The sequence below is a fragment of the Sinohyriopsis cumingii genome, chromosome 2, assembly GCF_028554795.1.
Source record: "Sinohyriopsis cumingii isolate HCF-2022 chromosome 2, ASM2855479v2, whole genome shotgun sequence".
NCBI classification, from domain to species: domain Eukaryota; kingdom Metazoa; phylum Mollusca; class Bivalvia; order Unionida; family Unionidae; genus Sinohyriopsis; species Sinohyriopsis cumingii.
In genome coordinates, this window is record NC_142962.1 from 64,751,314 (window position 1) to 64,769,822 (window position 18,509).

Sequence of the window (18,509 nt, forward strand, 5' to 3'; positions counted from 1 at the left end):
AGGAGTGGTATTTGGGTGCAAGCATGGTGACTCCAATCATAAATCTGTACTGATTTATTCATCATTGTAAATGGCAATGAAATGCTGGTCCTAGAAAGATAAGTGTTGACAGAGAATTTTTGCAAGGTTTCTACCTTGCAAGAAAGAGGAACTGTAGAGGTTGCATATGGAGATGTCCTAATAGAACCAAGTCAGCAGTTGGTGTTCAAGGTTCCCAGAAGGGACAGGTACAGTTGAGCAGACAAAGAAGTTACTGCTCGCAGCATCTCTAACAGGGCCAGGTTTTGATCTATCTGATCCAGTGGAACTCTAACTAATTTCTGGTTCATGAGGAAAATCATCCCCATGTAAACTTAAATAGTGAAACCCTGCTATAACACTTCATTATTACATTATAAGACAAGTCTGGATTCAGCATAGTTGTGGTGTGGCTCCTGAAAGTTTACAAAATTTTGGTCAGTTTGTTAATGCCAAAATAAATAAGTCTTTGACTTAATAATTTGGCAAGATGTATTGTATACTTAAAGTACAAATAACTTTTCACTGCTTCTTACTTATTTTTGAAAGATGTTAAAAAGGTGATACTTTTTTATCAAATTATTAATGAAACATCAACAATAAGGCCAGCGTCCTCTCCGTGTTTGTCCTCAATCCATCCTGTGTACAGGGTAAACAATAAGCAGCAACAGATGTTTGCTCAGCCATGTCATACATAATCAAGCTAAAAATAATGCAGTGGTCTAAAATAGATTCTGTCCAGAATAATCAATTAATTTACCTTCCTATTTAAATAAAAACAACAGCAATCAATGCCTGTTGAATCAACTGTCATGTATACTTGTTGAAATAATTTTTTTGCCTGAATTGTCAGGAGCAGTTTTGGTCATTGCCACATACATATATCCTATCCCCACTATCTTAACTGACTTGGTTTGGTGCTTTATGGCACATCAATTCAAGTAGGTTATTTAGTGCTAAGGCAATTGGCATAGTTGACATAACTGGCAGGATTTGAACCCACACCATTTTGTTTATGAGTCTGTCATGCTAACTACTGGACCACCATGGATCCTTCATCTTAATCCCATTTATTTTCTAGTCAGAAAATTCAGACAGAGACAACTTTCCAATTTTGCTCAGCAGATGTGTAAAGTTAGCTATAAACAAAAGTCCTTTGTTGTTACCATGCTAACACTAACTGGAACAGAACCAATGAAGTTGTAGAGGTGGAGGAATTTGTCATTATATTCAAAGATACTATTTTATTTTGTTACTGTTATAAACAACAGCTTAAATGAATATCAGGTTTTTTTCTTCTTTTTTTCCTGTTATTTACAGAAAGACTCAGCTGTTATTTTATGGAGATCATTCTTACCTAATGGTTTACTCACAAACATGGTTGAAGCAGTTATACACAACAGTTGTGTATTGTTCATTTTAATTACACAACGAGGTCAATCCCCTGTATGAATCTCAGTTTAAAGTATTTTTCAAATCTAAACAGCAGTTTCTTTTGCCAAACTCCCAATGTCTGATCAATTACCTGATTATGCATTTTACTGTTTGTAAAAAATCAGACCCTAAATTGGACATGTCATGCAGATGAATGTTTCTGAAAATGGTGTCTCACAAGTTAGTGTAAGTGTATTGTTAAGAAATTATATTTGGATTCAAATGGAATCCAGCAGACAAATTATAGAAACTATTACGGATACAAAAAGATCAACTGGTATGCACATATATCCTATTAACACTTCAGTTGAAACTTGTCTCACATATTTATATGTAATTACTAATGAATGATTCTCTGCCCAAATATAAACCTTAAATATGGATTAACTGTTTTAGGTATATCTTGTTTAATATTCATCAGATTGGGAACTGTGTCACTGAAGTCCATAACTGAGCCCCACCACCATCACCGTATAGTTAACAGGATACATATACAATAATTTCATAGATGGATATTTCACAATATGGCACGTAGCAAAATGACGTTTTTGGGACCCTGGCCATCATGTTATAATGAGGTTTCATTGTATATATATATAAATATATATATATATATATATATATATATATATATATATATATATATATACATAAGCCTGTCTTTGTCATGGTTGCTTCTCAAGCAGATCAGTTATGCTTTAGAAAATTATTTATTTACAAAAAAATACTTTATAAGTATAATGCACCTACCTGAAGAGCATTCATGATGATGCAAATTTGCTTGAAATAATAAAGTATGACTATATTAATGATTTCCTGTTTTATTAACAAATTTATCAATATATGAAATATCACATAAACATATTCTTTTTTCATTTATATTGTGCATGAAACAGGATTTTTCACAAAAACTGACAATCAGCAATATGGACTGTGTGGGAAGGAAACTGATGAACTTTTCCAGCATTCATTCTCCTATTACTGCAAAACACAAGTGAGAATAGAAAAAACTGGATCACAGTCTTCTTGAAGACACTGCAAAAAAGTTGGAAATTCTTTTTATAATATCACAGTAAGTTTCAAATATCTAAGAAGAAGAAAGGTAAAAAATTAGTTTATGATAAGCATGGATAAAACAATATGATCATCCACATTTATCCTCCGATAGATTCAGTGGTTCACCAGACCTGAGTTAAATACAGAAGGAAGGTGCAAGGATATGTGGTTCTATCATGGGTATTTGGAAAAAGTCTTTACATGAAGATAACAATCTTTATTTGAACAGTTTGAACTCCCACCACCACCAAGACTGGTAAATATGAGATATGGTTGAGCAAGGAGTCACCAATTATCCAGAAAAGTACCAATCCAATTTGATTTTTGGGGAACATGCTAAAGATAAATCCAACAGGAGAGAAAACAGTGTTACATAACTCAGAAACTGATATCAGAATAAAGAAAAATAAAGAACATTTCTTCAGTTAGATCAAGAAATCAACGTAACTTTTAAATGCAAAACAACAGGGGAAGTGTATGAAAAGTTTATGGAAATTTGAGACAAGAATGTGTGAGAGAAGAACAAAAATCAGCTCAGATTTAGGAGAACAAAAGAAAAAGACTACAGGGAAATGGAAGCAAATTTGGAGCATATAAAGTCATAGGAGAGAAAGAAATGAGAAAGGAAACTGAGAGATACTATAGACAAGACATTAATATCAATATACCAGAAAAAAATAATTCCTGAAAACGAAACTAAATTTATGGTACAGTACCACAAAATATTCACTCATCGGATCCTGTCAAGAAACACAACAAAATATTCAGTGAAACTGTACATACTAGACTCCAAATTTATCAGCACATGGAAAGACTTGGGCATGTACATCAAAATCTACCTATGACACATCATTACCAAATTTTTATGGGAATGATCACATGAGACCCAGAAAATAATCATTTTCATGGAAGGAAGGAATCTTGCAATTAGAAGAAATATAAAAATAAAAAAAGGTAAAAATACAAAAGCCTCTTTCATTCTTATGAACAATGCCAATACTACAGAGATGAAGCAGACCTAACAGACATAAAGAAACCAAGTCAAGATGTGACAGACAACAATTAGACAAACAGTAGCATAAAACAGCAAAGAAAAGGAATTCCTTTTATAAGGAGTGAACCTCTTTAGGTGAAAGCTCTCTGAATACGAGATCAATTTACTGATGAAAGATTCTTAAATTTACCCATGCACTCAAAGAAAATATAAAATAATTACAGACAGACAGAAGAGAAAAGTAATAAACTGATGTGATGTGTGATGTGATTTGGATTTTTAATGTAGCTTTAACAAATGTTCAGTCACATCGCTATGATATCTGCAATGTGTGGCAGTTTATAGTGATGTCTAGCACTGGGGCATCATGCTGCAGACATGTAGCATAATGTCCCATCCAGTCACATTATCCTGACACCAGGCCAACCAGTCCTAAAACTGACCTCTTAATGCTGAGCACCAAGCAGGCAGCTGTTAGTACCATTTTTGTAAGTCTTTGGTATGATTCAGCCAAGGATGGAACCCACGACCTCCCTCATACGATGCGGATGCTCTAACCACTAGGCCACCAGAGCAGTTGTAATAAAATGAAACTAAGTGAAAAATGTATGCAAGTTAAGATGTTGAAGAAAAAGACAAACTTTTGATAAGAACTAAAATGGATGGAATCCAACTAAAAGTACAAAGTCTGTGAAAATTTGACTGAAAATATCCAAGAATATCATTTAGAAAAAATCTCAAAGTAAAGAATAACTCATCAAACAATGACAAGCTTTTAAATCTTTATGGGAGGACAAGAGAGCATCAAAGAAGCAGATAAAGGAAGAGTTTTTATAATTATACTTTATAAAGAAACAAAATATCAGAAATGCTTAAGGATGAGGCTTAATGATGAGGCATTCAAAATGTACCAGGAAATAAGGAGACAAGCTGATATGTGAGGACTAATAAACCATGTATTAGAAAAATGTGGAAATGACCTATATAATTAAAAAAAGGATTATTTTATGAATGTTGAACATTTTAAAGTTTCTTTTACACTGTCCCCCATTCCAATTCATAACACTAATATGATTTTACAGAAGAAATTCAGCAGAAAATTTTGAAATATGTAACAATAAACAGGCCTATCGTACAAGAACCTAATAGCTGCAAACAAAGACTAAGTCATTTTCCTGATATTATATTCAAAACCACTTTGCTAAGAGGTATCAAATTTCAGAAGGTATGACTGATTTTTTTTCAAGCAATTACCAGACATAATGAACAAGGGATCAACAGTTGCCACTTTTAATATAGCAGTACTCTTGTCAACTAATATTCCATATGACTTTGGAATAGAAATAGTGAAACTTTTAATAAACTTGAAAAGTGAAAGCAAATATACATGATTCAATTTCGAAGTGAATCCTTGAAACTGGTACTTGAACATAATGTATTTTATTTTCATGGTTCATTATAACATACAGATGAAAGGCAGAGCCATGGGCACCATCGTATGCTACAGTAGACTTCAGGTACTAGAAAGAGAGATGATTTGACAGTATGAGAGATAAACACAGAAAAAATTGGGGATTATTTGAGAAAGAACTAAAAAAGAATTTAAGATTACTGTTTCATAATCTGGAATAAATAAATATCTAACAAGAATTCTTCCAAGAATTTAACAATTGACATCCAGTTATAAAATTTAAAAGAAATAAGAGTGAAATCAGTATTCCTTTCCTGGGCATACATGTCATATTATCTGGAATCCAACTTAAAATCTTAAAATTAAATCTTGTCATCCAAAGCATAAAAATGAATCCCATATATACTCGCGTATAAACTGAAAAATTTAGGGGAAAAATTAGGCCTGGAAGAAGGGGGGTCAGCTTATCTGCGGGCCAAGTCTGAAATTTTTAACGCTTTTTTCCCTCGATTTCCAGTATTTATTGTTTCTGTCAATCACCGAAGATGAGATCACATGCCTAATGATGCCACATGGCTCATAAGATTTGTGTTGTCGTGAAGTGAAACAAATATTTTTTTCTATCTTAAGTGGTAGGATAATGAATGAAAAACATGTTTTAACATACTTGACGTCTATTTGACAGATGTCCATCCACCAGAAAACGCAGCCATACATGTTATTTGAGCCACAGTGGTATGTGTATTTTCCAAAAGAACCGCCATATTAGTAATCTCCAGTCAAGTATTTAACCCTCAGCTAATCAGTAATCATTAAACTCTACAGTATCGTACAAATGCATACTAGCTTATTTCAATGTAAATATGAAAAGAATCTACATAAAAAAATAAAAGAATTACGATACTGAAGGTATATATGACAAACATTTTGATCGAGAGTAGAAATACAAGTACGATAGTCTTAAAGGAACAATAGCAAGTGGCTCCATAGGGGTTTGTTGCACGCACACTTAGGAAGGGTAAATAACTGGGCAATATACGAGTCAGCGTTAATAATTGTAAAACAATATAATTTGTGGGATTTCTTTGACAGGTGTTTTAGAAGTAATCGGCAGCCACAGTTTATATACTACTGTTGTTTAGTTGTTTGTAAAGCAAAGTGGTTTGTTAGCAGTAAAGTGTTGTACAATAGCTACCATATGCTTAATCTGTGGTAAATGCCTCAGGGATAATAGGTTTGTTTCGTTGCACAATGCCCATGATTTTACTAATACATGCTGACTCTCAGATGTATTGTTAAATGAGATATGGTAGTGGACATGGTTTCTGCTCAAAGTTATAAACTGTCACAATACTTGAATAATGTCCACGCTGAAACCAATCGTATTTTGATCAATTGAATCACACTACCGGTAGTTTAAAAAAACACAAATAAACAACAATGATAAATAATTATCAAATACAAATTGATAACCAACCACACATGGAAATAATTACAGGATAAGGTATATAAATAGTATAGTACCACTATAAGAAATTATTTCAGTTTAATCTCTCTAGAAGTTTATATTCAATTCAATCAGATAAAATGAATAGTGTTGGAAGTAAAAGAAAACGTTCTGCTTATGATGCAGCATTCAAACTTAAAGTTATTGAATATGCAGAAGCAAATAACAACTGTGCTGCAGCATGCAAATTTTTTGTGAACAAGAAGCAAATACGGGAATGGTGGAAAAGCAAAGCAGCATTAGAAGAAATGCCAAAATCCAAGAAGGCTTGTCAGACTGGGATTGCCTCTTTCCCTGAATTGCAGAAAGAACTCAGTGATTTTGTAAGTGAATGTCGACAAAATGGATACATTGTCACACAAAGTGCAATTCGTCTATGTGCTATGCAGATGGCGAAAAATGATAAATATAAGTTGGCAGATTCAAAATTTGTTGCATCAGCCGGCTGGTGTTCTCGTTTTATGAACTGGAATGGTTTCTGCCTCAGGCAGCGAAAGAAGATAGCACAAAAGCTACCAAAAGACTTGGAAGAAAAAATTGAATCATTTCAGCAGTTCATCATTAAATGCACAAAGGAGTGCTCATTTGAACTATCACAAATTGAAAATATGGATGAGACGCTTATGACCTTTGACTTACCAAGCAATAAAACAGTCAATGCTGTTGGTGAGAAAGCTATTCTGATAAAAACGACCGGCCATGAAAAAACGCATTTCACGGTTGTATTGGCCTATTTAGCTGATGGATCAAAGCTGCCTCCTGTCATCATTTTTAAAAGAAAGACGCTGCCGAAAAGCATGAAATTTCCTGCTGGTGTCATCATTCGTGCACAGCAAAAGGGATGGATGGAGGAAAGTGGAACAATTGAATGGTTGGAGAAAGCATGGAACAAGAGACCAGGTGTAATTCTTCGGAAACCTTCAATGCTTGTATGGGATATGTTTTGTGCACACAAGACCGATGAAGTAAAAAAGGCCGCAAAGAAAATTAAAACAACACTGGCTGTGATATCAGGAGGTTTAATGTCACTGTTACAACCTCTTGATGTCTGCCTTAACAAACCTTTTAAGGACAAGTTACGAAAGATGTGGGCAGAATGGGTTTGTTCAGGGGCTGTGAAAATGACAAAAGGCAGGAATTTAATGAGGCCGGACATCAATTTGGTCGCCAAGTGGGTTAAAAAAGCGTGGGACTCAATTCCATCAGAAATGATTGCAAAATCATTTAGGAAGTGCTGTATCAGTCATGGATGGAACAGAAGATGATGCTATATTTCAATCCAACAATGACGAGGAGAGCGAGAAATTGAACGACACACTATCGGATGACCATGATGACAATGACGACATATATGATGAAAGCATGCCCATAACAGAAGCCGAGTTTCATGAACTGTTTGGCGAGTCTGATACAGAGCCAGATTCTGAAGGATTCTAAAAGTGATAGAACTTTTATAATTCATGATTTTAGAATGAGGATTAATTAAATTTCCATTAAGACTTAACACTTTAAAATTGTTTTTATTTCAACATATAAATTAGCTTTGTTACTTTCATTTTATTTAATAATGTGATTTGCCTAAATAAATGTATTCAGAACTCACTTTGTGCATCTTGTGATGTACCAGTAGTCTAGAAATTATGGGTTGGCTTATACATGGGTCATGCACTTTATAACAGTCTTACCAATTCAGTTTGGGGGGTCAGCTTATACGCGAATGGGCTTATATGCGAGTATATACGGTATTGCTTTTAATCTTGCATCAAGTGATAAAGGAAAAACATATAGAAGAAGAGCAACTAGAAAATTACAGCAATATCTTCACTGGCAAACCTACGCGGAGGAAATTATCAATCAAAGAATACTGACAGTGACAGAAAATGGACTTATCAAGGATTATAACCTACACTGGGTGAATTTAAAAAAGAAAATACTTTGTTTTAATTTGTATGGACCACTTTATGCATTGTATCAATATATAAACAATAATGCACTTTCATAACATACTGTACATGCCCTCTACTGAGTGCATTTCTAACCAGTTTGTTTTGCAAATGTCTAGCCTCAGACTATGAAGGATGTTTAATAGGTTTGTTAGTCTTGCCAATCTGTTTTTGGATATATGTACTGTATGTAGATGTAAAATAGTTGTTTATATCTTGCCCTATCAATCATGAAGTAACTGACATAACAATGATGTCAAATCATTTACTTATACAAATGCTTTGAAAGTACAGTGGGTATACAAGCAACCATGACCATGATGAGAAATCACTTGAAAGAATAAAGTATGAATACATTTACTAATTTCCTGTTGAATTGATTCTGTTTTGAATAAAGCCCATATTATTTTTTACTCCAAATGATGCTTCAAGCACTGCAGAATGAATGAAAGAGAAAAATATAATTCCTTTTATAATACAATATAATCATTCATTATCAAATATAGGCTTTATAATTAATAAATACTGGAGTCTCCTCAACTTATCAAATACAAAAACCCAGTGTAAAAGCACTTTACAAAAGCAAGTCAATTCTTGCTTATAGAAGACCTAGGAATTTGCAAAACTGTTTTCATCTGAGCTAAACTAACAGAAAATATTAAAAGATGTGTTCATCATCTAAATGTAATAGATGTCAGCCCTCAAAGTGTACATATATTAAAGAAAGTGCCTAATTTAGTAGCTCCATTACAAAATGATTGATTTCTCTTTGTTATAACAATGACTGCATATGAACTAATCTAAACAATGCAAGATGTTGGACAAAAACTTCAACAAGTTTCCAAGAGAATGAATGATCACACTTTCATATAAAAAATAGTATTGATCCTAAACTCTCTTCAAATGTTTCAATACATTTTAATACAAACAATCAGATGATATTTTTTATAATGACTAGACCATGATGATTTACTGGACAAAGATGGAGTACTTTAGAACTTTGTCAGACAAAGGATGAATTCTTGGACTTTGTACCAGATGACATTAGTGACATTTATTGGATACTATGAATTATTTTAAAAAAAGTGGACTTAACATATTACAGGATATTGTGAATTGGATCACTCTGAACTATTTTTATACCACTATGTGACCTATAATTGAATTCAGAGATTTATCATTTAAATGGATTTATATGTCAAGCATGTGCATTTTTGTGGATTTAACTATAACAAATTGTAAGTTGTCAGTTTATTTGTTACATATTCCACTCAATAAAACAAGTATATTTTACACAGTTTTGTTGTAAATTTTCCTATCTTCCTTCCTTCCTTCCTATCTATCTATCCATCCAGTTGGGCTGTTTTTATTTTTCAAAAATGCAACTCTAACTCAATGATAACAAGTCACCCCTTTGGAAGGATCTGACTTGGAAAACACTTGCACACTTCGACAACTGAAAAAATACACTTTTGCTTGCCATTTGTGCCAGTGTCAACATACAACAAAGCAGTTCAGGTTTGTACACATTTAATACAATTTCCCATTGATTGGGTACCCTGGTAACTGATAATTAAGATTGATAGGTCCCCGGTAGATGTTTACTAAAATTATCACAGCTCTGTGGATATCATTTATGATGCTATGTCAATGATGTAATTGTTTATACAGAAGCCCTAAATTTCTTTAAAATTATTTTGTGCTTGAAGAAGAATACAGTAAATGCAATTTAAAAAAAAAATGTCAACTCATATATATATATATATATATATATATATATATATACACACACACACACAACAGTATTACTAAACATGTACATTTCATGATAAGATAAACCCTGGTCCTACTGGAGATCTAGTGTTTCAAAACATTCTAATTAAATCTTGCCATCTTTAACTTCTCAGTGAAAGTTGTCCAATCCATCTTTCCATATACAATATTCATAATTCTGTTGTTGTGAATTATTATCTTTATTATTATTTTCTTATTACTGACCACAGGAGCTGTTGTGTCTATGATAACTCCACTTGTTTCATATGCAGCCACAAAACCTGCACGATTTACAGCAGCCACCCTCATGCTGTACTTGGCTCCAGTGTGAAGAGACAGACCAATCTGGGTATACTGGTATAATGTGGTAGTATTGATATTGTACCAGTCTCCATCAGTACCTGACAAAATATGAGAATTATTTTAGAAATAATAATAACAACAGCAGCAATAATAATAATAATAATAATAATAATAATGACTTTATTTACAGAAGAAGCTCATTTGGTCAACTGACCAATCTACCATGAGGTCTTCTACAACTATATTTCTGCAAATATATATATAATTCACAGTTTTTACAAGATAAGGTATTTTTAGACAACAAATATTATTATAAAACTAGACAATTGATCTAGGACAAAAATAAACATATGCACAAGGCTTTAAGGATGAGTACAAACAAGATTCATACAAAGATTAGCAGTGAAAGTGAACCTGTGTAAAACATTTTAGGGGAGTACATGTTGGCAGTGGATAGCTCAGTGTGATAGGGTAAATCACTGACATACTGCAGAAAGAGTAATGGCCCAAGAATGGATCCTTGTGGAACACCTGACTGTTAGTTTCTTATCTGAAAGTTTATGTAAAATAGAAACTTGTTGTTTTCTGCCTTGAAGATAGATTTAAAACCCAGTTAAGCTTTGATCATTAACTTGATATATGTTGAGCTTTTCAAAACTTGTCCAACGTTTGAAAAGTCATTTAAATGCTTTTTCTGCTTTTGATAATGGCAGCCATATTTAAAAGCTGATTGGCACCTTTTGCAAAACTCGAGAGCCCTTTATGTCAGGATGCTTCCTGCCATATTTATTCAAATTCTTTTCAGCAATCGTTGAGAAGTTCTTCAAAAAAATATGTTTGATGCTGTTCTTAACATAGGTCATTTTGGGTAACTGATAGGTTGAAGGCCCTAATACCAAAATGTTCCCTGTAAAATCAAATGTAAATAGATTGTGAGTTTTTAAAACATGTAAATAACATTCTGAAGAGAATATAAATATGTGACGGATGATAGAGAAAGGACTTTGCCATTAGTTCTCTGGGTCTTATGGTAAGGTCAGTTAAATATCTAGCAAGGTGACTAAATTAAAATTTTGACAGGAGTGTGATATGGAAAGTCCCTGAACATTAATAACTAGATTTTTTTCTTCCCCTCACAAAGACTGAAACAGTGTGCTATAGTAATTTAAGAAGCATACAGAAAAGAATTAAAGTTTCAAAATTGGGTTAATTTTGATGTTTGTAGAAAATGGAAGATAGGAAGCTGACATCTTGGTTTCATTGGTCTTGTATTTACAGCACAGCAACACACATGGATTAGTTAGTGCTAAGGCAATTGGAGTAAAGTGTCTTGCCCAAGGATTTACTATACTAGCCAACCCAGTCTGATCCAATGAAATCTTGACCCAAGGGGGAGAGAGTAATTTTGTGTTTGTAATACACTGCAAGTAAAAACTGTCTAAATAGAAAAAAAATTAAAAAATGAAATAAAATGGCAACATTGTAATACATATACTGTAATGCATGAAAGTCTAATAAAGTCATGTATATACCTCCATAAACATGTATGCCAAATTTCATTGTCTATCCATTTGGTTTTGCTCAGTTCTAAGCAAAATTTGGAAGTGTCTATTTAAAGAATGGAAAAAGTGTCTGCAGTGGCCCAAAATCTAATTAGGATATATAGGTATAAACAAAAACATGTTTAACAAATTTCAATGATCTACCTGTGTGTGTGGGTCTGTGTCTGTGTCTGTGTGTGTGTGTGTGATTTTAATTTTTAATGTAGCTTTTAAAAAATTTCAGTCAAATCGCTATGATGTCTACAGTGTGACAGTTTACAGTGATGACTAGCACTAGGGCATCATGCTGCAGACAAGTAGCATCATGTCCCACCCAGTTACATCCCATACAAAATTTTCCAGATGGACTTAAGGCAGATTTCAGATGGCTTTTTTAAGCACTTTCTGCCTAGACCATAATTGCTCATATTAAGGAAGCTTAGGCAAATTTCAAGCAGAATTCAAGTGGATTCAGGGTGGAATTTTAGGCAAAATATGCAAATTAGTTGTTCTAATATTCCACTTGCATAAAAAGAATCTGTCAAAGATTTCTGCCTGAAATAAAAATCCACCTGAAATCCTGTAAAATAATTTACAGGCAAACTTTAGGTGGATTTCAGATGGGTATCTTAAGCATTTTCTGCCTAACCATGAATTTAAAGATGCTTAGGCAAATTTCAAGTGGACTTTAAATGGATTTCTAGCGGAATTCAAGGCGAAATATGCAGATTAGTTGTCTTAAGATTCCAATTAAACAAAAAAATCCATAAAAAATTTCCACCTGAAATAAAATTCTATCTGAAAAAAACCTGCCTGAAATATCCACCTGGATAAAAAATCTGCCTAAGGTTTCCATCTAAAAAATGACTGCCTAAAATGTCTACATAAATATCATCCAATAAAAAATCTGCTTCAGATTTATATTAAACAGCCAAATGATTCTTAGACTTTATTGTGAATCAATGATAAATATTCACAATAATTTTTTTAAATGAATCATGAATTTTATTTTGACAGACATTATCAAATAAGAGTTAAGTTTTTCTTGTCCTCATTTTCTTTCTTGTATACAAAACCTAATCTGTGATGGCATCATTTAAGTCTTTTTCATTTCACTGAAAGTTTGGTGAGATTTCACAAATATTTTGACCAAAACTTTCGTTAAAATGTTGGCAAGATCTCACTAAAATTCCACTGAAATATTTGTGAGATTTCACAAAATTCTGACCAAAACTTTCACCAAAATTCTGGTTAGGTTTCACAAAAATTTTGGCCAAAACTTTCATTTAAGTTTTGGCAAGATCTCTAACATTTCATTGAAAGTTTTGTGCAAGTTTACTAAAACTTTGATGAGATTTCATCAAAATTTTGATCATTATATAGTATTTTACTGAAGTTTCAGTAATTTGTCACATATTTCAAAAGGTTTCAAATAAATAATGGATATGAATTAAACAGGACTTCATTAACTAAGGTGATATTTCAGTGTACATGAAACAAAATTATACAGATGTTGTAGTTATATGCCAAGGCAAGAGATATGGGAGTTAATAATAATAATAATAATAATAAAAATAATAAACACTTTATTTAGGGAAGGTAACTCAGTTACAGAACTAATCTACCTTGAGGCCTTCTGTCAACATCATGTGAATAATCTGGCTTGATACTAAATAATTAAATGATTTTGAAAATCAAAGTATCAAGTCTGGAACATACGCACAGGCATCTGTGAACACATAAACATATATAAAATATTATCCTGCATTGAAAAATTCAACTGTGAAAATAATGCAAAATTACAGAAAAACATCCATTTGAGACAATGATTATGAAAAGAAGAAATGCAAGGAACCTGCCTTATGTCACTTGTACTGCAGACTCGATTTTTGATTAATGTACAAACTATGATGCTGTTGTGGTCTCTTGAATTAGTCCTTGTTCCATAAGCAGCCATGACAAATGTTTATCATGATATAATTACTTTTATTTTACACTGAATTCTAACAGAACTAGAATATTTTGATAATATAAACAATAATACCACTCATGATATTGAAGGATGATTCTACTTGTGGGCCAAGAAAACTCTGCAAAGATGACTTTCTTTGATAGACATGGGTATATGGCAACAACCTCAACAATATATTGTCCCTCCTTAAATTCTGGAAGTTAATCATTTCAGAGTTATCAAACTTCAAAATCATCCTGCTTCAATTCCTTGTCGTATTTAGCACATTAACCACTACTGTAAAGCTCTTTATGGTACAAATAGCAAAATGCTAGGCCTGGTGTTTAGTTTTCGTGCAGATTGACCAATTACGTTCCCATCGGCTTTGCTGTTAAGTTTTCATCATTGCGCGACAATTCATTGGGCAAGTACAAACTTTTGACCAATCAGAAAGCTCTTTACAGTGATCATCTGTTAAATAATATATGGAACAAATACTTATTAGAAAGCTCATTGTGGAATGGGACCGGATAGAGCATTATTTAAAAAAAGTTTCAGAGACGATATTAAAAAAAGGGTCCATATCGAGGAAAATCAATTCAGGTCAGAAGAAAAGCAAAATTCTGATTTAAAATGGAAAACAAGGAAACTTGTTTGAGGGCAGTTAAATCCAGTTTTAAAAAAAAAACAGTTTCAGGGACGATATTGAAAAAGGGTCCATATCAAGGAAAATGAGATTCAGGTCAGGAGAAAAGCAAAATTCTGCTTTAAAATGGAAAACAAGAAAACAATCTTGTTCAAGAGCAGTTAAATCCAATTGAAGTAAAACAAAAATACAACAACAACAAAAAAAATTTGAAAAAGAAATATAACAAGGAAAGATGGGAAAGAAGTTACTGTTCCCAAAATGAACAATAAAATTACAGCTATCAGAAACAGGAAATAAATGTTGCTGAAAATCATTCAAACTATACAAGAAACAAAAAATGTTTTATTATATCTTATTGATATTTTTTAATGAAATGTCAGTCATATTACAATCACAAAATATCATTATATTTTCAGAATTTTTGGCAAACTATCAGTGAAATTTCAATCACAAGTTCTCACTGATATTTTCAGAAATGTTGGCATAGTTAAATTTCAATCACAAAATGTAAAATCTCCTAACATACCATAATTTTAGTGAAAAAAGGAATTTGAGTGAATGTCAAAAAATTTTCATTGTGATTTCACTTAAATTTCACATTTTCACAAGGATATGACTTTTGTAGAGCATATTTTAATAGGAAGCAAAAAAACTTATTTTTCAGAGTAAACATCAGATCAAGCCCCAAATCCACCTTGCACCAAATTTTCTAAGTCCGAAGATTCATCTATGCTTGTAGTTCTTTTGATAAAGTTCAAAATTATGCCTAACATTTCTGCCAAAATCAGTCTAAGTCCAAAATCCATCTTAAAGTAGGAAAATGAACTGGACAATCAGAACATTTTCATCTAACAGTTATCCTTTAGGAGGAATATAAGAAATAGTATGCTTAACTATTAGAGGGAATCAGTCTCTCACTATATCTGTATTCCCAGTCTGCCTAAAGTCTGTGTAATTTGTTTTTTTTGGTGGAATACACCCTGAATCCATCTAAAATCCAGGCAGAATCTGCCTAAAAATTTTGTACTGGATTATCCTGACACCAGACCAACCAGTCCTAACACTAACCTCTTAATGCTGAGCATCTAGCAGGGCAACTGTTAGTACAATTTTAAAAAGTTTTTGGTATGACTTGGCAAGGGTTCAGACCCACGACCTTCTTCATCCAAGGCAGATGCTCTAACCACTAGGCCAATGGAGCAGTCAATGATGTACCCCAAGTGGTATTTGCTGCATGATCCTAGCAAGGACCATGTCAAACTAACTTAAAAATGTGTGAAAAAAAGGAACAATTACTAAAATAGCATGAAAATCAAACAAATTATCAATTTAAATATGCCTATTAAATTCATTTGTTTCATTCATATGATTTCTGTGCAGTCATGCTTTCAAGGGTTTTAAAGAAAATAAAGATAAAATAATATTGAAAATATTGAAAAATTGATATAATACCCGACGAATACAATCAAGTCATCTACATATCAATACAAATATGCATACCAGATTTCATTTTCCCTATGAAAAGTGATTTTTGGCTGAACATGTTTGCAAGGATTTTGTCAAAAAGGTCTAAGTTCAAACTAGGGTTTTGAGATATACCAACCAGTAAATATCCAATTCAATCTAGTTTGGCACAGTAGGTTTTGAGTATTCTTGCTAACAAGAAAGTGATGGACTGATTAAATGCCAAATGCCAATGTCATCCTCCTTTGGGGGTGGGGTGGGGGGAAGAATCAAGATTTTAGAAGGTACTAGTCCTGTCATCTGTTTTCAACATCTGCGTCAATAATGGATAAAAATAATATCCTCCAACAAAAATCAAAACCAATAAGGACTTAAAGCAAAAATCAAAACCTGCAAGACAAAATTACATATGGTTTTGTCAAAATGTCATGCAGGTAATCATGCTACATCAATAGCACAAATGGGGAGAATGAATAGATGATTGATAAATAGATGGAAGGCTGCACATGCATACAGAAGGACAGATGGTAATATTGCGAATGATCAACATAAATTATACTTACCAGGGTAAATTTGAAGCTTGGAGCCATCCAAATATTCATATACTTGAAGTCTGAAGTGATCAACCCCAGATTCAGCATCAAAGAACTCAAAGTTGGAAGAAAGCTGACTGGAGTCACTCTGAAATTTACAACATTGTGAAAGTAATGAGAAAATTTACATCACAATAATAACTGGAAGATGATTTCCATGCATTTTCACAAGCACTGACGGTCTGATTTTGAAAAAGTAATTAAAAATGTACTGTTACAGTTACATTATTAAAAACATATCAGTCAATCAATCATTTAATATGGTGCATCAGCTACTGGGTTGTTCAATATGCTACATGAAGTGCTCAAGTCATAAATTGTTTGTCTGGAGTTAGGGTGGTCTGGTTGGAGCTCTTGTGAAACTTTCTCTTGTCATGGGTCACAGCCTTGTGATCCAATTTTAAAGACCTCAAATAATGCCCAGATCATCCTTTCCAGGTCAAAACTGATGGAGTCCAAGTCATTTAAATTCTTTTATATTTTGTATGTTGGTAGCTATTTTGGCCATTAAATCAGACTTGTTTTAATGAAATGATATGCCACAGTGGTAAAAATATTTACAGTTTTTGCTGAGCATGTTACCTACCTGGAATTCTTTATCTCCTTTAGCAACAATGCCATCTCCAAGGTACATCAGATCAGGAGGGGTGAGGTCCACAATGAAGCCATTTGTCTCAGTCTCCTTAGTATTGAGAGCCCTGTTGACTGCCTTCACTTGTGACTTGATTCTATCTCGGTGATCAAGGTGAAAATTCTGCCAGGATGCACTATTGGTGTCCATTGAGAAGGTGGTGAAGCCTAATATTACATCAAACTGTCCACTGTCATAGCTAGAATATAATAGTAATAATAATAATGAGGACTTTGTATAGCGCCTTATCTTTAGAAGCTCTAAGCACTTTACAACATTAGACAACACCTATAAGATAAAAAACATATAATAATATTATTACAAAAAAAAACACAATGAAATTAGAAAAACATGATAAAAAATACATGCTGAGAATATTTCAGGTAGGAAACATTATTAGGTCTTTAAGTTTGTTCTTGCAGTCGAAATAAGTGAGTTTTGAGAGCCCTCTTGAATGTAATCACTGTGTCTTTGTGTCTAAGTTCAGTGTGCAATTCATTCCACGTTGCTGGGCCTTGGTATGCAAAAGAACTCTGTCCATATGACTTTGTTTTCATAGTGGGAATAATGAGTATACGATTGTCAGAAGAGGAGCGTAAGTATCTTGCTGGTGTGTACACATGGGTGAGTTCAGATAGGTATTTGGACTAGAGTCCGACAGTGAAACATAGCACAGAGAACAAATTTTGTGTTTGATTCTGGATCAAATGGATAGCCAGTGTAGGGTACAGAGTAGCGGGGAGGTGTGCTCTGATTGTGGTACTCTAAGTATGATCCGAGCAGCTATGTTTTGAACTTTTTGAAGTTTCTGGAGTAGATATTGAGATGAACCAGACAGAATTGAGTTACAATAGTCCAGTCTTGAAAGTACTAATGAACACACAAGTGTTTTAGTGGCATCAACTGAAAGATATTTGCGAATTGAGCTGATGCGTCTCAGCTCAAGATATGCAGCCTTGCATATGTTCATGACATGTTGGTGCAATGTGAGAGTACTGTCCAGAGTAACACCTAGGTTTCATACTGATTGTGTGAATTTAATGTTGGCATTGCTGATATTCATTGTTTGAGGTAAAGGATGTGAATGAGAAAGTCTTTGTGTTGTGATCAGAATGGCCTCAGTTTTATCATCATTCATCTGCAGCATGTTCCATGTCATCCATGATTTCACATCAGAAATGCACCTCTCTACACCTTGGATGGTAGCATCAACTTCAGTTGGGTGGCTAGATTTGTATATT

At 33.3% G+C, this 18,509-nt stretch overlaps 1 protein-coding gene across 1 annotated transcript in view; it reads right to left on the reverse strand.

Annotated features, from left to right (window-relative positions):
• The window catches only part of LOC149805056 (uncharacterized), a 374,091-nt gene that overhangs the window by 160,823 nt on the left and 194,759 nt on the right, over positions 1 to 18,509 (reverse strand). The window contains exons 52-54 of the mRNA XM_089946913.1: positions 17,224 to 17,467; positions 16,608 to 16,725; positions 10,362 to 10,537 (exon numbers count right to left, since the gene is read on the reverse strand). Of these exons, the coding sequence (XP_089803039.1) occupies positions 10,362 to 10,537; positions 16,608 to 16,725; positions 17,224 to 17,467 (538 nt within the window). The remainder of the gene's footprint in view (positions 1 to 10,361; positions 10,538 to 16,607; positions 16,726 to 17,223; positions 17,468 to 18,509) is intronic.